This window comes from Centropristis striata, chromosome 13 (assembly GCF_030273125.1).
Source record: "Centropristis striata isolate RG_2023a ecotype Rhode Island chromosome 13, C.striata_1.0, whole genome shotgun sequence".
In the NCBI taxonomy this organism is placed as follows: Eukaryota; Metazoa; Chordata; class Actinopteri; order Perciformes; family Serranidae; genus Centropristis; species Centropristis striata.
Genome location: NC_081529.1, coordinates 25,087,452 through 25,107,510, shown reverse-complemented (window position 1 = coordinate 25,107,510; position 20,059 = coordinate 25,087,452). Strand labels below are relative to the sequence as shown.

The following is a 20,059-nucleotide window of genomic DNA, read 5'->3' as shown; positions in this document are numbered from 1 at the left end:
AGAATTAGCTAATTTTCAACACATTCATACTTTCCACAGCTCTGGGAGTCTGAGTTATAATTGCTAATTGCTGTTTTGTTTGTTGTTTATTAATGGACTGATATCATACAGAGATTTCTTTGCTGGTAATACAGCTGCCTTGGTTGATGATGAAAGCTTTGACACTTAACCACACAGCACCTGTGCTGGAAAGCAAAAAAAAAAAGAATAAAATTAAGCTCAAATGTTAAGTTCAAACAGTTTTAGTGGCTATGCTTGGGTGGTAGTTGTCTGTGTTTTCGGCATCCTTCAGACATCTGTCTTCATTTGAGTTGATGTGAAAATTGACAGTATTGATCAATGCGGGTTTAACTTGGCACCAGCACAGTGTTATCTAGTAAAAATGAATCATTTTGTCTTAGGAAGCAAAAATAGAGTTGTATAGTATGAAAGCCGGGGACATTGTGTTTGTTCTCTGCAGTGGGCGTACGGTTAATGTTGTAGTGTTTTTGTGTGTGTGAGAGCTGGTTAGTATGTGTTGCTGTCCAGCTGTGCCTTACTGCAATGTTCTAGACTTGAGAGGGAGCAGCTCCGATGGCACTGACCCAGATGTAACAGTAAGGAGCCCACACATGTGTTAAGAAGAAGTTATCTGTACATACATTACATACAAGTTACTCTTACTTTTCCTACCTTTGCCTGTGTGAGTGTGCAGTGATTTTGTGCTGAAGCTGAGACTAGTTCATTGTGTTTAAATTTAAACCTCAAGTGCTTTCCTCATTTATAGGGAAGGCGCTTGTCTCCGGTCCCCCACATCGTGTTGACAGAGTGTTTACCAGCTTCGCCTGCTGCCTCAGAGGATCCTGTCAGAGATTCAGCAAATTACCCTGTAGAGGAGACTCCGTCACGTGATCAGACTGGTCATGAAAGCGTCTACGAAGCAGTATTTTCGAAACAAAGGCATTCATTAGGAAGCCCTCCTCAGAGAGAGCGAGAGCTGACTTGTTTAAAGGATGACATGGGGTTAAACCGGGTAGTTTCCCTGCTGTTGACAGAGCTAGAGGTGAGGGTGGTGTCTCCCGCTGAAGCCCAGGAGCTCAGCAGGACTGTAGGAGACGCTCTGCACACTCTGACCATCTCACCACAGACTAATGAAGTCCCTGAGGTCCAGCTGAGTGACCGGCCTCTCCTAGTGCTCCTCAGAGAAGAAAAAACAGTCCGGGGTGCCTACGGGCTTCTGCTTTCCCTTATGGAGTCTTCAAAGCCGGTGCCCAAACCCAGAATGAAATCCTCCCTGAACTCTGGCCAGAGGAGCTCTCTGGTGGAGGCTCTAAGGAGAGGGATAGAAACAGGGGATAGAGTGCTGACACTTCAGCACAAAACTGAAATGAAGACTTGTGAGGTACAGCAGGAATCAGTAAACATCACTGTGGACAGTCTATCCAACAAGAGCCAGAGGAAAACAGGAGAAGATATCCGACACAGCACCTACAGGAGGCTGGACAGCTTGGAGGAGACTATTCGTGAGCTGGAGAACACCTTGATAGAAATCAGCGGCCATCCAACTGCAGAGCAGCTCTACACACCTGTACAGATGACAAACAGTCCAACCTCAGAGACGAAGAAGCCACCGGTCCCACCCAAGCCACCCTCTTTCAACCCAGCATCGATCCAGGTTCATTGCTTGCACCTGCTGTGCAGATTGCTGCTCTGACGCAGCATGCTCTATTTTCTTTCTTCATTGCTTCTCTCTGGGTGACGGTTGGAACTTCACTTTCAAGCTTCTGATGTCTGCTCCCTGACTAAATCAACATTTAATTGTATTTGAAATCGAAAATATGTAATAGGGGACAGACAACAGACTTCCTCACTACTTGTCTATTGTGTGATTAGTGCTGGAGCTGCTTTCCTGCTGAGACTAGACTTGTTAATTGTTTCTTTATTGATCTGTCTTGGGATCTGTTTTCTGTCTGTAAATCTTGCCAATTTCACCTTTTGTTACCCCAAACTAGCAACGCAAACATATGCATAGATCATAAAAATATCATATAACATTTTCTATTCTTTTCCCTCCTCTTTACTCGTCACACTCATCTTTGTTCTGTCTTAAATCAACTCTCTTTCCCTCGAATATAGTTTTTAACAAAATAATGATGATAATCATCAAGGTACATCACCTGTTGTGCTGAGTGTGATTGTATGAGGTACTTATCCTCAATCATCAGTGTATTACCTACAGCAGATGGCGTTTGGCCCGCCCCCAGTTGGAGAAGCACACTGGAGTACTGACAGTAAAGATGGAAGCATAGTGCTATATTCAGAATACGTTCAAAACTTTACCTCGCTGTCAGAAATCCTGTTTATGTTTCCACGGGGGGAACCGAAGCAACTATCTATCTTCAAAGCCACCAGACTTCATTGACAAAAACAGCATTTTACCTTGCAAAACATGGGAGTTGCTGGTCTACGACTGCATTGATCTGTAAGCTTTTCATTGTGTTATTGTGTGAATATTAAAGATTTAGTTTGAATTCACCAAAGTCAATAACACAAACTAAATAATTGATGTAGTGGTAGACCAGCAATTCCGTGTTCTCTGAGGTGAAATGACTGTTCTTGTCAAAGTAATCCGGTGGCTTTGAAGAAAGTATAGCTGGATGAAACCCCTTCAGTTTCCCATAGGAAAGGGCTGTCTGACTGAAAGGTAAAGCGGTGAAAATATTCTAAATATAGCGTGAAACTATGGATAAGTACCTCATACAAATCCACCACAATAAATTCGAACTACCACTTTAAAGGCGTTTTTTATGCACTGTATCACATTATACATAACAATAGTTAAAATTTCTGTTTCCAGAACACAAAAAGAAATACAAGTTGAGTCTTTACTTCCAGGTAAAAGTATGACTTAGGCTACAAGTAGAAGTGAGTGTTCAGCTTCAAGTGAACCCTCCCAGTCAGGGACCAGTTATTTCTGATTATTCCGACACAAATCAATACAGCACAAATTCTTCACCTATAAACAGACGCGAAAAAATAATTTCCACACCATAATTTCGACCACTCCGAAATTGTATGGGCTCTTCCTTGGCCCACACTACACTCTTCCATCAAGTCATTTGAAAATCGAGCCAGTAGTTCTTTCTAACCTCATAGGCGGCGGTAAAAATGTTTGAATATGAAACGAAAAGTTGAGCTATAAAAAGAAGTTGTGAACTGTCAAACCTTCTATTCATGAGCCTGTTTGAGCAGAGAAATCTATCTGTCCGCCAAACACCAAACATCACTTCTAATACACTTCTTGTTAATATCTAATGACCACGTGTTGAACTCCATTACCCAACATTGCGAGTAGCCTTCTTTCAACCGACCTTCAGTTGACCGTAACACAACGAAAGATTAGTGATAATCAGAAGACTCACTGTGCTCCCGTGTCAGCTGCCACTTCAGCGAGGTGTCTTGACAGCTTGCGTATAGTATTCCCTGTTGCTCTGAACGCAGCCTCCCACTCAGGGCAGGGCGGCGGTAATTGACAGTCACACTGTCATGGTGAATTTCAGCCCTCTGATGTAGAGCCAGGGTGCATTCCCGTAGGCACGACTGAGGATTACAGTGTCTTCACACGTTATTTCATCACTCCAACTTCAACCATGTTCATCGCTTCAACATGACCCTTCTTCCTGCTCTTGTCCAACGTTTGCTCGCGTACCCACCCAATTCGCACTGACAAGCGAACTCCTTTCAAGCCCCATTACATTTGAGGTTTTAATTAGCACATTAAATAAAGCATTAAATATACTGTATATTTTATGTTGCCGTTTTAATATTCAGCTCAGGAGAAGAACGGGCTCTGAAGGACGACGGGCAGGTTTCTATGCCTTGAATTACCGTAGCAGAGAGAGATTGGTTTTGTGAAGCTACAACAGTTAATCTTTTATTAGTTTTCCTTTCAGCTAATGTCTCTGTGTGCAGAGGAGGCACAGTTGGATGGAAATTTGCCTCAATGTGTATTTGTTTTTGTGCGTATTAGACAGTCGACGGAGTAACTCAGCGGGAAAGATCATTAAGCACACTGCCTCGTGGATCCTGCGGTGAGGCTACGCTACGTCAGTTTTGATGCTGCGTTTCTATATTCTCCTCTTTGTCATTTTCTACTGATAGATGGTGAAACCCTGTGAAGTGGATTGTTCAGTTGTATCAGCTACAAGCTCTGATCTTAAAAACCTCATTGGTCTCCCGAGACGTACTTGCTTGTCAGAATCAGACTCCGTCCAGGGTTGACGTGTCTCTGATGTGTGTGTGATGCGTAAACTAAAAGCACCGAAGAGGAGAAATGAAATGTATATGACCATGTACCGTGAGCCAGAGGTCTGATTCACACTTCTCTCCTCTCTTCTCCTTTTAGGGAGGGAATAGTTCAAGCGTTGGTAAGGCCCTCCACTCCTCGGCTGCCTCCAAACTGAAGCACCTGCAGCAGAACAGCACAGACAAGACTAAAAGTGGCAGAAGAGAAGAGTTCATGAAGATCCAGGGCCAGCACCAGGTATTGTCTTTATATTTAGCTCCGTCAGGGCCAATGCACGCTTGATCTGGCGGCGCCTGTGCAGATGGACTGTACAGCATTTTCTTGACATTCTCAGTGTTGGCTGCTTTTTGCAGTGGTGTCAGCCAAGGCCAAAACCATTTTTCAGGAATTTAGCCCTGGTGTTTCACTTTAAAAAAGTTGCTCATGTGTCCTTAGAGAATAAAAATGTCTGTGTTAAAAACTACTATAAATTATATCATTTTCCACTTGAACTGTTAACCCATTGAGGCCTAAAACGCCTGTAAAACCTCTGGGCCATTTTAAAATAAGCCCCTAAAACCTGAAGTTTTTCTGGAAATTCAACACAACGCTTCTACTAAATAATAGATTTTTTCAGCCTGTGTGGCAGATAGAAATGAAATTCAAAAAGTATTTGAGAGCTTATACAAATACTACAAAACGACGTACACTCAAAAAAATAACTTGTTCCCAGAACAAAATAAAATTATGGAAATAATTTTCACCTAAATAAAATGCTTTAATTTAGCGAGAAACAATTTTGTTGAGTGAACAAAATGTAAATATGTCGGGTCAACATGATGTATTTGCGTTACTGTTAATTACCAGGGGTCAGTCTAACTAGATTTGTAAGGGTAATTGTAACATACTAAGATCATTTTCTTGGGCCATTTAAACATGTATGACGTTATTAAGAGTTACTTTATTTAATAGGGTAGTTACAACTACTTTTTAAAATAGTGCAGGACATGAATTAATTGTGCTGAGCCAACAAATCAAAGTTAGGTTGAAGTGGTTTAGCCTAAAAGATTACCTTTATCATATGAAAATGAACATAATAGTAATTATTCAGAAAATAAAGAATTTTTAGACAGAGTATTATATTCAGCAATTTAATTAGGTTGTTTTAACATAAGTATTCTAGTAAATTTTAAAGTGTTGCATTTTATGCTAAAACTACATGTTTTAAAACTGTTCAACCACAAAACATCATTTTATTTAGTAGAAGCTACATGTTAGACTAAGGAGAAGGTAACAGACAACCAGTTTGCTTTTTTTGAGTGTATCCGCTTTCCAGGCTTCAATGGGTTAAATGTTTTAACCAACTTAAGTCCTCATCATCACTACTAAATATATATTCATTTTCTATATTTAAATACCAGTTTCATTGCCTGTTGTTTTGACAAAAGCACAAAATGTTAATATTTTTATACTGAGGGGATTTTTTTTTCACAGTCTGGGATAGGTCAGTGATTAACAACATTCTTTTCATCTTTTCATATATATTAATATTTCTATTTTCGTAGGGAATATTTTTTATATAAATATTTTATGTAACAAAAATCAGTCCTGATCACCATTACCAAATATGAATTCATTTTCAAAGATCATGATATTTGTTAACATAATGCCACTATTCCCTTTTTTTTATTTTACTTGGCATAATTTTTTTTAGTTCTCTACAATATAATAACATTAACCATAGTTGAAAAAAATTAGTATGTATTTACCCTACAGGGCAAGCATGAGAAAATTGTTCAATCTGGTGGAAAATTGTAAAAACTAAAAATTTTACCCAGGGCTGTGCATGCCTGATAAAACCCACTGCATCCAGTTATTATATGAGCTGAGGCTGAACTCCCTAAATATAAAAAGAAATATTAAAACTCACACCCTTACAAAAATGCATTCCATGTGCATTAAGAAAGTCGAAAAATGTCCTTAGTGGAGCACAAGGGTTAGAGAAGACTTGAACAGAAGAGGGGTGTAAAAATCATAAAAATGAAGATGATGATCGTTAAAAAAAGACATGTATTTTACTTTGCCCTCTATCTGAAACTGGGGCGAAGAGAGGCAGATTTGTGCCTGCAATAAATCAAGAAAGATGGAACAGAGTTTCTTATGTTTTTTCACATATACAGGCAAATTTGATGACCTTGTTCTTGATATAGAAACATGCTTTGTTATAAAGGTGGTGGTACCTTCACACACCTAAGAAAGCTGACAGAGTCTCCAGATTTGCCGTGCAGCCCATCTGTGTTTTACACATCAGATCAAGTGTAAATGTGTCTTTAATATCACTGTTCATGTCCATTCACTCCTCCACCGCACATCCCCACCCCACTCCACCCCTCAGCTTTCATTTCACATAACGTGTAATATTTAAGATATGTTTCATTTTTGGCCATGATTTAGTGAATTTAAATCCAGTTAAGCTAACGATTGTAAATTCTTTGAAAGCAAAGTGACATTGTTGTGACATCGTCATTACCACGAGTTTGTCAAAACCGATCAAAGTATCTTCTGCAGACTTTTTGTCCCGCAGCGAGACGTTTCTCAGACAGGTGACAGTGGTGGAGCATTAGCACTCCAATTATCTAAACTGTGCTTTTATGTCTGGAAGTCTTCAGCAACTCTAATTATAGTATCTAAACCAATTAAAAAGTTATAAATCACCTTTGCTTTGCATTATGTATTACCATAATAGACCTGAATTCTGTTCTGTTGGTTTAAAAAAAAAATGTAAAACTTGGCCTGTTTTGAATATGTATTGAATATATCACACAAACCTACAAAAATATATAGATATATTGACTTATAACAGGCATTAAAAACACAAAATGGCTTCAGTTTGTTTTTAGAAACTCCCTGCTGAAGCCTCTTTCTATACACATGTTGTTAAACGTTTCCCTGATAGCTGGCTCAACATATTTTGTGGTTTTAATTAGCCAACATTTCAGCGTTATATAATAAGGTAAAGGATTGGACATAAGGATGCCTAATGGCCTCTGGAGGCGAGGAAATTAAACTGTTGAAGCATGTCAGTCCAGTAAAGCCAAGAGAAGATTTTTGCCCCACTCCTGTGCACAGGGGAAAAAAAGCTTAATGTCATTGTAATTTGAAAAATAACAGGAGCAGTGGAGTGAACCTAAACCTCCATACACCACCGAATTTGACAGAGCATTCAGACACAAATTTCGTCTTGAAGATTGCTGAGAAATGCATGTGTTAGGCAGAGAGGGAGAGATTGGAGAGATGGGGACGTAATGAAGCTTTGGTCGCCTCAGACTGAGAGAAGATTGGAAGGAATCTCTGCAGTGCCATGTAATAATCGCCCCTTGAGTCACTGGCAATCACAGATTATTCAATATGAAGAGGACAGCTCTCTTTCCCCACCATCAAGTCTTTAACGGTTCCTCTTCTTTATGTCTCTTTCCTTCTTCCGTTTTCTGCACTCTGCAATTTACACTCGCTGCCCGTTTCCCTTTCTCACTCGTCCCCCATCAGTCTACATCACTCCCTGTGATTTAGGAGTAGAGTTGATTCCTACACTTGTCTAATGAAAGCAAAATTAGTCCCATTATTTCATTATGACACTCGCACACGGCACACTCTTTGTCCACAAACTGTTCAAATCAGCCATTGTGAAAAGAAGCCGTATGTTTGAAAGCGCTATCCTCAGAGGGACAGTGCGCACTCAAAGCTAATTGTCAGCGTGGGAAGTCGGTGCCAAGCCGTTTAGGGCGGCAACATACCACAACTGCATGACGAACCACAAAAAGAAACAAAGAACCAGCTGACTTAAATCCAGAGAATAAACTGTCAGCTTTCACAAGAGCCAATAAGTGCATCTGGTGGCATTTTGAAGTATGAGGTGCAGCGAGTAGTTGAAAGGTCAAGTAGACGATTAGTGCAGCGTTAGGTAGATGTTTGGAGAGGCTGCTTATACAAAAACAAGCACGGGCCGTTTGTTAGGAGAGTAGAGCACTCTCAATTTATGACTGCCAACCAGTGTGGTCCAACTCGTCTCATTACTAGTATCTGCTAAAAACATGCACAATCTAAATTAGTTTGGAGCCCCAAAGTGTTCAATAATAGACAAATAACTGGTTATGAAATTATGATGATTATGAATTTTTTGCCATTTTCCCCAATGATGTTTCTTTTTTCATGGCAGTGATATTGTCACTACCCTCTAGCCTCTCAGCCAATCACATACTCCCTGCTTCTTAAGCAAGCACGCTCATAAACTGTTACCTGAGGTGGGTTCAGCCGTTTTACCTCAGTGCACAGTGGGTTTACATACACGTCACTGCTGATTGGGTAACACCTCCTGCACACCCACCAGCTTAGTGAAAACAAACTGTTTTGAGGATACAGATTGAACGTGTCTCAGTTTCAGGCGGTTAGCTCCTGTTAGGTAAAGCTGCAATGACTGCTCCTTTCTAAATCATACTTTCGCTTCACTTTCAGTAATTTTTACTTACTACTGCAGTGCCCGTATAGGAAGTATGTATTCATACATTACATGCCACACTACAATGTCTGCAACTCCATAAATCACTTATTTTTCATAAGGTACACACACCATCCAGCACATACACATTGAACATTGATATTCAAATATTATTGGAAAATCGAACCTTGAAGCACACTTTAAAACTCCTAAAGATAGGTAGGCTAAATAGACTTACAGATGAGATGAGTCAGGGTGTAAATCCAGAGTGTATTGGGTTACTGACCAGGTGTAGGCCTATCACACAAAGGGGTGGAGCTCCCCTAAAAGGCGTGGATGTACACCTTTGTGCAAGCCACATACGAAATCTTAGGTCAGTCTGACTAATGGTCAGCGAGATAGGCCCTAGACACACACACACACACACACACGCACACACACACAGACGCTTCTTGCTTTATAGATTGCAACATCCGACATCATCATAACATTTCACCTTGAACTTTGAGGACTGTGGGTCAGAAATGCCTGATGGCCTGATGCAGAAAGACCTTCTGGCAGGGCTGGGTGTGTGGCGAAAATCTTCTTTCCTAAGCAATTTCATAAATCGATAGCCATATATACATATACATATATATATATATATATATATATATATATATATATATATATATATATATATATATATATATATATATTAGTAATTTGCGTGTTTTGGTTATGAGTAAATAAATAGTTTACATGAAATAACGACATGATGAAGCCTATTTTTTCTACTTTTATATTGCATTGGAAACAATACAGAAAAATCTAAACAATTAACATTTATACGGTTTTGACAGTATATATAATCATATCGCCCAGCTCTACAACCTGATATTATTTTGACATATTGGACTTGTTAGACATAATAAATCTTTGTCTGGCATACTAAACAGTATGGTCATATGGGAAAGGGAGCGAACCCAATGTCAAAGCAACAAAATGCCACTGTCATTAAAAGTGAAAGAATATGACATATGAAAGTGAAATTGTCTAAAACTTGTCCAAAACTGATGTGAAATAAAAGAGCACTCGGAATCTGTATATATAATGTGTATAAATTGAAGTAAAAATTATATGATACAATAAAATGCTGATATTATGATGAATGAATGATGGAATAACATCACAAAATAATAAGTTGAGTTTTCATTATATCGTGAATTATTTAACAAAGTCTTGATTTATTTATATATTTTACATATATGATTATTTTATAATATCTTTACTTATTGATTAGTGAACTCTTTGGGGTTCCATAAAGTGTGAACTCTGTTAACCACGCAGTCTTGGAAAATGCCAGCACTAATATTCAAGCACCCCATTCAAACCTTCCTGAAGCCCGGTGCTGAGAATCTAGCCTTGCGTTATTGCTATTCCACAAGCTGTTGCTTTTGAAATCGCTGCTTCTCGGTCAGATTCCTGATTTCTTTAATGTTGAAGCAGCAAAACAGCACAGATCCTGACAATTCAGCTTACAGATGGATGGAGCAAACGCTGTTATCATTTAAGATTCGGGATAATGAAACAGCTGAGCAGGGACTATGCTGGAAGAAAACGCACTGATTATCTGCAGCTCATCTCAACAAATTATCATCCCGGCTGGCTCATTTGCATACCGCCTTTAAGAGCTAATTAAGAACTTGTGCCGACTCTTATGTTCACTTCACCTGGTGTTTTTTTAACCCTTCACTGACATCGTGCTTGTGATCTATTGAAGAGAAATCCTATTTATTGCAGCTAAGAAACTTTTATTTTCTGAAGAATATATTTGTGTGAAAACAGTCAGAGCAATTACCATCTGTCCTCTAGAATACACATATTTATGCCTTATTTATAATATATTGTAGTTCCCCTCACCCTCATTTCTCTCTCACACCTGTTGATCACACTATTGACTGCTATTGTTGTTCTGACAATCAGACGTGCCCACCGTGGGTGACCTCTCTGCTCTACCCACAGATGAAGGTAAAGGTTTCTCTTCTTTTAAACCTTTCCTGGACATAATTCCCTAAATGTGAACCCAAACTTGTACCCTACTTCCAGCTCCCAATGGTGTGTTCTCTTTTGTTTCCTCTGGCCTAATGATTACTGACATTTCTAGGGCATATGAACTCAAGGAATGAGCACACCTCTTCAGAGTGTCTCAGTGGTCTTCTGCCTCCCACCCCCAGCTAATACGTGAATAGATCTAAATGTATTAATACCTTTTTAGCTCCAGTTGCATTTTCCACACATTGACGATGACATTTCCCTCAAGTTCAGATAAAAGGCAGCTGGTGCACATTAACATGTCATGAAAGCCAGCTGGTGGGACAGTTAAACATTTTAAGACATCACTGTGTACCATCTGCAGTCAGCTAAAACAAGATGCACTGGCACCACTTTTTGTTTTTATGTTGGTCCTGTGTTTAGCAATGCCAAATTCAAGTTTTTTCTGCCCCATCATGATAAAATATGCTGGCTGAATTCAGCTAATGATAATTTGGGATTTTTGAGAGAGCAGTTTAGCTTCTGCACCTCGGTTAGCCGGTCAGATTTCAAGCGTCATCGCTTGCTTCCCCTGGACTATTCCTCCCTAGCATGTCCCAACAAATAATGTTGTCCAGATATATTGGAAGCCCATTTCCACCACAATCACAAAATAACGACAAACTTTCTCAAGATACTGTCATTATTTTTGAGAAAGTTTTTGGAGATATTATAACTATTATTTTGAGATAAGTAACTTTTTTTGGATAAAGTTTTGTTTTAATCTGAGATACCAAGTCATTATTTTGAGACATGAAATCATTATTTTGAGATATTAGGTCATTGTTTTGAGATGCCGATTCATTATTTAGATATATAAAAAAAAAATGCAAAAGCAATATTAAGTCATTATATTAAGACATTTTTTTGGCATTTTTTGAGGCACAAAATCATTATTTTGAGATATTAAGTCATTTTTTGAGATACTGAGTCATTACTTCAAGATATTGCATCGCTATTTTGCCAAAGTTTTCTATTATTTTGCAATGCAAAGTCATCATTTTCGAAATACTGGGTAATTATTGTGCAACACCAAATCATTATTTAAAAATATCCTCATTATAATGACTTGTTATTGTTGTTGTTCTTCTTTTTTTTTTTATCACATTGGTGGAAATGGGCTTCTATATAATATTCATTATTATTGGAGCCGAAAAACCCTCATAAATGCTCATGTTTTTTTGCAGAGCATCAGGCTCGTTTGTCAGTTCAGGCTCTGATGTTATCCGTGTATGTTAATTGCGGGTGTTAAAATTAACAGAGCCTTTCTGATGGTGCTCTGTGCCGCTGTGCTCAGACTGCCTGCTCACTTTACTCAGAGGAATTAGAGCATTCCAGGCGTGAGGATCCATCGAATCAATGTGCTGGATAAGAACAGACAGTTCAAAGCCACAATTTCTCCACGTTTGCTTTGGCATAGATCAAGGAGGGTATGACAATGTGAATCACTTTCACGCCGGAAAACCCTATATCCATTTCCCATTTGGCCTCCTATTACTTCTGGCGGTAAAACAGGCTAGTTAAAGGTGCTGGGCATGAGGTGGGGGTTTGTGAAGACCAACACTGGGAGGCTGCCGTTTGGCAGGCAGCACCGGTATGCGTGAGATGAAGGGCATCTACTCTGCTGCACTCACAGACCAGAATAAATGTGTCGGCCAGGCTTGAGAGGAGTTCCTCAAGCAGAAGGAACAGCCCCGCTCTCTGGGGACGCTTGGCAGCACAGGCTCTGGAACTGCAACAGAGCAGGTGAAAACCTCCCAGCAGCGCAGCAGAGACTAGCACACCTGCTCTCCTTTCACACAGAACTAATCCCCACAATCCCTAAACTAACACATTTTAAAACTTTTAGAGCCACTGAAAAACTCTCTTCCTGTTGCTTCTTATGAAAAGTGTAAATAAAACTTCCCTAAAGTGTTTATAGTTTGCAATATAAAACAAAGTTTGGCTTTTTCCTCGCTTTTATCTCAACACTGTCATCACCCCCTGCAGATAAAACTTGCAAACTGTTTCTGTCAGCTGCATTCACCTGAGTTCCACCTGCAAAAGAGACAAAAACATGTTGTGACAAATGTGCTTCCCGCAAGTCTCATACTGTTGGAACAGTGCCATCTACTGACTCGTCCTAGCATTACACATGTGTTGCTGTCTAACCATCTGTACATTTTGCATTTTAATGAGTAAAATCCTTAAAATGTGTCAAAATGAAGGTGCCCAACACCAGTGTATTTAGTGTTGCACCCTATGATAAAAGCTGTGTTTATCAGTGGTTTGGTCATCATGCATAGACTGCAGCCTGTCTCATGGCTTGCACCACACATGCTGATATCAACCTGAATAACGATCTCCTGTGTTCTGTTCTCACCCTCCCACCCCCCTTCCCACTCCACACCATGTCTCTTCTGACACTTGTTCCTGCGGCCAACCTTACCCACCCTGCCACCATGTGTGAACCCGTGCCGCCCTGCACCCCCCCACCCTTGGCCTGCTCCACCTACTGTACCTGTGACCCTGCAGCAGTGAGGGACCAGTCCTCTTCAGCAGCTTCCTGCTCCTCCTGTTCACCCGACAAGAGAGCTACACCACCCCACCCCCCTTAATTTCACATCTCCAGCGTTTAATCCAAAATCTACCACTGAACCCCAATCTGTGTGCATTTGTGAATATGTGTGAGCGTGTGTGCGTGTGTGCAAGCATGCATGCACGGGCATGTTTGACTGTAATGGTAAGGGAAGGAGCTGCAGGGGACAGTGCCCAGCCAATTTTAAGACTTTAATTTCTCATGATTTTCCCTTTGATCCTTGAAAACCTCCATTCCCCCTTTCCCCGCTTCTGTGTCCCCGCTCTACCTGAAGGCCTTGGGGACCAACAGCACCAGTGGCAGTATTGAGCCATACCTCTCTGGTATCAAAACGGGGATTTTCTCAGGCCGAGTGCCCTCTCCTGCAGCAGTGTTTCCTCCTGGCCTGAGGAAGTACCCCCAGGATGGAGCAATGCCCTCCCTGACAGCCTCCCCCAGCCAAGCGAAGGCCCTCCTGGCGAGCCTGTCTGCCTCCGGCCTGAGTGCCGAGGCCCTGCTCCTCTCCTCCACGCTCCGCCATCGCCGCCTTCTACGTGAGCAGAGAGCCTCCTCCTTGCCCCTTCCCAGCAGCCAGTCCACCCCTTCTACTCCCATTGCCAGCTCCCCGTCCTCTTCCTCCTCACCCACCACCCCGACTCCTTCCCTGTCTCCCTCCTCTCCCTCTCCTTTAAATTCCCTCGTCTCCTCTTCTGCGGTTCCCAAGCCCAGCGGTTGTAGCTCCAGCCTCAACAGCTGCAGGGAGGGTAGCAGCGACCATGTGAATAAGGACCTCGCCCCTGGCAACTCTCTGTGATGAAAAGGAGGAGGACATAGGAGGATTCAAGCACCATCGCACCATGAACCATAAAGAGAAAATAGCTACATTATGGAAAAATCTTTTTTTAGTGTCATATTTTTTCAGGACTTTGGCTTTTTCTTCCTCTTTTTTTTTCCTCTCTACTTTTGGCCTCACTCCAGTATGCAGTCTTCATATTTCCATGGCAAGAACTACTGTAGATGGAGTCACAATCTTCTTCTTGAATAAGTTTCCTACTCTGATCTGGCTCCACAGTTCCTCTACAGTTCTCCCACGCAGTCCTACTGCCAGTTTGCCAGATAGAGAGCGCACAAACAGACCTCCCATCCTACCGGCTGCCTGCTGTTGTCACACTGATGTGGTCTGGATGGATTTACTGACAGTAGCAGTCTCATATGTACCCTCACTCAACAGGGTTGTTAGTGGAGTAGACATAATTTCTAGACTGTGACTTTTATCATAGAAAATAGAGCTGCAATAATCACCAAGTGAGTCCAGTAGTTGTGTGTGTTCAGGATAATATTGCTCTCACTTACCTGCATCACCTGGCAGAATGTCCTCAGAAAAAAAACAAAAAAACAAAAGTAGATCAAGGTGATGATTGTGGTTTCAAACTGTTTTGGGCATTTGTGGCTTTTCTTGCATCACCTGTGTTTTAAACTCTGAACTGGTGCTATATTTTCCCCTCCGTTTGTACACACTGTGTAAAGAGTTTACATGATTGTCCTCACTTCCCCAAATCTTTGACCTGCGCTTTGTTGCAAGTGCACATTCCACTGTCAGACTTTGAGTTCTGTTTGAATATTTATATGCATCCCTACAGAGTGAAATCCTTGCATCAAAACAAATTAGGAACAATTAAGGGAAATTTTTAAAAATTACTCACAAAAGCACATCGTAGGGAGCAGTCTTATATAACAGCACATTTCTATTTAGAATAGAACCAGGAGGAACAGTGACACAAACAGGAGGGAAGAATGCGAATTGTATAGACATGTTGAATTTCTGTATATGTGTATTAATTATGACAATCAGGATGTTTCCTCAGTAGCATCTTACAGGTTGCTCTCCGCATATTAGCACCTGACATCACAAACCTTCCCAAAGACTCAAGCACACCCAGTGATGAACAATACAACACAATCTGTCACACGTTCTGCACTTGTAAAGCCAAGCTGTTTTGCAGAAGCACAGACTCTACGAGTTTTTCAGCCAATCTTGTGTGATGATTCATTTTTGAAGTCACATCTGTTGCACCACTGATATAGAGCACTCTGGTAAAATATGCCATATCGACCAGAACACAATTTCACCCTTTAAGGAATCTGATCTACAAAGTGACAGATCAAGTGCTTTTTTTGGGACACTTGTCTCTTTTTGAACTTCAAAGTTATTCTGATGGGAAGCAGCGTTCAAAGTTTTCAGCGATTCGCAGGTCTTCTTGTAAAACATAGCACCGTCTTAGAAGAGGAACAAAATGTGTCTCTCACTGCAGTGAAGTGAACGCGCTTAAACGTCTGTGACAACTTTCGTGCAGCGTTTGAGAGATAAAGGAAGTTAATCAGCACATATATAGAAACGACAGATGCAGCTTGACCCTAAAGGGCTTGTGGTGAGAGTAAAGAAATATAAAGCAAGCACAGTTTCCCCTCAAACACTTGACCCTTTCCTCTAATTTTGACCTTGTGAATCCACTTAAATATGACAAGCACGAAGCTACAGAGAAAGAAAAAAACACCCCTGCATATTTAAAATCCTTAGATTACCAATATTGCTGTTGCCTCATTTGGTTTTATTACCTGCATGTTGAAACATTTATGAATGTGAGGCCTTTGGTGTGCCTCAGTGATGGTAGTTGAAGTTATCACTATTTATTGCACATCAAAGGCCTGCCAGTGATTCCCTAAATCTGTAAACCCTGCACAAGGAACCATTCTTGAAGCTCCCTGTCCTGTGTTATTGCCTTAAGGCTGCCCACTGGGGAGGTGATGAGGTTGAACGGACAGTCGTAGACAAAGTGATTTTTCAGTGGTTCACCAGATTGACCGCATGGAATCGATTCTTTGTGGCATTGAGATAAAAACATGTGCAAAAGGGGGATCGTGTCAAAGAGGAGGCAGCTTGAGGAGAGGGGATTAGTTTGGGGACATGTGTTTAATGGCTTCTTTAATAAGGCCAGCTCTGACTTGCCTTGTCTCCATCGAGAGTGCTCATGATATAAAAGACCCAAAGAGATGAGAGGAAGGGTGTGACAGTCAGAGAGCCATTTCCCCTGCCTCTCTCACTTTGCTTTGTCTTCGGTGTGACATAAAATCACTCTGTTGAGGTTATCACAGGACAAAGTTTGATCGGCCTCATAATGAACAATAACAGTGTGTGCAATATGTAATTAGCACTCCTTCTGCCCAGGCAGTGCTCTTTGCCTTTGTGGAACTCCTGCCTGTTTGTCTGCAAGGACCTGTTACCATGTTTTTCCCAGTGCCTCTAAGACTTTGTTCTTGCCAGAAATCCCCAGTTGATCTTGTATTACAGCATTAGATCAGCAGCTATGACACAGTAACACTTTTACCCAAAGAAGAGGCTGCGAGAATTAGCTTGTTCCCCTTTTTTTTCTGCGGGAAAATAAAAGAAGAAAACAGCACTTGAAATGCAGAGTGTGTGAGGTTGCAGCGGTGGCATTTGACTAAACACTCCCCAAGCTCCAACAATGTGCAAAACTGCAAGCTCGCAGCACAGTGAATTAAGCCTCACTCACCCTGGGTGCTCTGTAGCTTTGCCAGGAAGGTTCAAGCCCTGGGTTTCATATTGAGTGAAGTCAAATGAAAGAAATTCACTTACTCATGCTGTTCCACTCAAATCCGTAACTCTCCGAGTTAAATTTGCTGCATTTGCGTCTGGTGAGCGTTGGGGAGGAAGTATTCACGCTTGGCTTCTTTCCTCAAGTAAAGTCTGAGATGAAACCTCCCAGAATTGCGTGAGTGCTCTCTGGAATGATTTTTTTTCAAGACAAGTGTTAGTGGGCTGTGATTTCAACTTGGCCCGAGGCTTAGAGGGCATTTCGCAGACACTCACAGTGGATGCCCCTGGCAATCAGAAAAAACTCATGCAAACTTGAAATCAAACATAGAAGAAATATACATATATAAATATATCTAAGTGAGATGTTTGTGTATGATATTATAATTGTGAAGAAAAGTGTGATATATATATAGGCCTAGATTAAATTATATACTGTAAAATGTCATCATCTCTTCAGTTTTATATATTAGTGACCATTTTGTACAGATTTTTCTTTTTTAATTCATTGAGAAAGATATTACATTTCACACTCAGATTATTTATTCATACGCAGAACATTTTTATATTTGTTTAAAAATATCTGTATAGATAACAGTTAGCCTCTGTAATATACGCTGAAGTTCATTTTTAAATTCTAGGGTTTTCTTTCGGTGAGTTAGATTTTATGTAATTTTTGATTTTTTTTAAAAAAGCTTGTCCCTGAAAATGCTCGTCCAGCTCGTCTGCACCTCTGCCTCCTTATGTGAAGGGTCACTATTGAGGTGTAAGAAGCTGGACCAGTGCCTGTGCTTAGGGGCTTATTTTGCTACTATTTTTGTTTTTGTTTTCGGGGGTTGTTTTCTGTACCTGTGGATTTTTTCTTTTTCAAATTTCACCCCATCCTGTATTTGTGATTCAGCTGGTATTAGTGTGTTGGTCAGAAACACAGATATTGTGGTAACTACTGTGAAAGGTCAGTTTATGGGCCCAAAGGCTTCATATAGAGCCTTGCTGCTTTGACAAAAGTAAGTTACACGGCTTTAATTTTCCTCTGTGTCATGTTTGCATGTGAACAGGAGTGGTAGCAATGTGAATGTTGGTGCAAAAGCATTCAAAGACGACAGGCTCTTAATCATTACAACAAGTGGAAGTGCATTTTGTTGCTTATTCAGTTCCAGCTGTTGCACTGAGTGGCTTTAAGTAGCAGTGAAGCTAAACCACAGGAGTTGTTAAAACCACCAAGATGGATCAATAAGGGAATTATGTGGAGTTGTGTGAATTAAAAGTTTTATCCCTTCCTTTGCCATGGTATCTTTTTTTATAATGAACCTACATTCTATAGTATGTATATGAGATTTTTACATGAATGTGTGGATGTTCAAAAATCTTGGCATCAAAAGTAGAAAAACAAAATTGACTTGTAAATAGGCCGAGTCATTCCTAGCGAGTTCAACAAATTGTTATGTCCAAAAGAAGATGTTTTATTAATAAACTATGACGATGGGTACAAAGGTATATACAAAAACAATGCATGTATAGTCTCAAGCAATCGCACGGTGCAGTCGAAAAAATAAAATGTTGTCTACGTGTTTTCTCAAAAAAATGAGAACGAGAAAGAGAGAGAAAGCGGTTTTGTGTTAGAGGTTTACAAACATGAAGAATGAGACATTATTTTGCTATCTGTGACACAGGCATGTTCAGTCTTACTGTGATGTTATGTGACGATGAAGATGACGGTAGTGGAGGAGAGTGTTGGATGTTTTGAAGGATTCAGAATGCTTGAACGCACCCCAATAAGAGACATCACCAGCGATGGTGTACTCTTTCCACAGAGTGATTCTCCCATTTGTAGAGTAGTGTGATATAAGAACAAAAATAATACAGAAAATAGATCTACAATATAATGATATATAAATTTAAAAGCCTACTGATACTGGAGATACTAATTTATCAGTGTGGATGCCATGATATTCTGTGAGAAATGTGTGTGTTTTTCCTGTGAGAAGACAGTCGGCAGTTGAACCTGCCTTCTTTTGTACATAACTTGCTGTGATTGTGTGTCCAATAAAGTGCAGCTCTCTTGTACAGTGGCGGTGTCTGATCTTGCTTTATAATGACTTGTTTATGATGTCTTGTTGGCAGTGGTGGAAATCCTGCATTCAAAACTTACTTAACCCTTACTTAAACCTACTTAACCCTGATGCACAACATGGTCTGAAGTGACCCGACTAAGTTTTTATATTCTATATCTTTGCAATAAATTAATTTCATCATTCAGTGTTGCAGGTTTTCCTCAAATAACTTGGTTTTGATCATCATACATCCTAATTTTATGTTTTAATTTCTTACTTTTTTAATAAAAAACATTTTTTATCACTACTCTTCTAATGCACAAGGTCATTTTTGACCCATGTTGTGCATTAGAAGGTGTTTATATGTTGTCACCAATCAATTAATTCACCAATCACCACTTTAAAACCTGACAAAGAAGACACAAACCATTTTGTTAAATTGGTGTTTTTCCAATGGAAATTATTATTTGGTGGCTGTAATAAGTCTCAAATGTTAAAATGTGTGATTTTCCAATGTAATCTGGTGGTTCTAACAACTCTTTTAAAGTTAAACCTTCAAAATAAGATAAAAATAGTTACAAATATACTCAAATTATTAATTTAGTATATCACTTTTTGTATCACTATGCTTCTAATGCACAAGGTCATTATTGACTTGATGTAATAATAGAAAAACTATTTTCTTCATAAAATATGAAAGGAAAAATTGATATAATGATCTGTTGTAATTAAAAAAAAAGATATTCAAACACACAGCCAGCATGAAATAACATGGGAGATGAATGTTGGTCATTAGAAGGTGTTTATATGTTGTGCATCAAAGGGTTAAGTAAAAGTACAAATGTACTTTGTTTAAGTGAATTTAACATTACATTGATTTCATTACTGCTGAAGTTGTTCTTCTTTTTTGTCATCTCTCCAAAATTTCTATTTGCACACATCACAACACCTGTGTTTGGTACATGTGGAGTTGACTCTTCCTGTTTGTTTTTCTGAGACATTT

General features: G+C 40.0%; 1 protein-coding gene across 2 annotated transcripts in view; it reads left to right on the top strand.

Moving 5' to 3' along the window:
• The window catches only part of srcin1a (SRC kinase signaling inhibitor 1a), a 128,150-nt gene extending 109,076 nt beyond the window's left edge, over nucleotides 1-19,074 (top strand). The window contains exons 21-23 of one of the 2 annotated variants that reach the window (XM_059348938.1): nucleotides 767-1,654; nucleotides 4,385-4,522; nucleotides 13,347-19,074. In XM_059348938.1, the coding sequence (XP_059204921.1) occupies nucleotides 767-1,654; nucleotides 4,385-4,522; nucleotides 13,347-13,352 (1,032 nt within the window). In that variant the 3' untranslated portion in view covers nucleotides 13,353-19,074. The remainder of the gene's footprint in view (nucleotides 1-766; nucleotides 1,655-4,384; nucleotides 4,523-13,346) is intronic. The other variant, XM_059348939.1, reaches the window with a different exon arrangement.
• The last annotated feature ends 985 nt before the right edge of the window (nucleotides 19,075-20,059 follow it).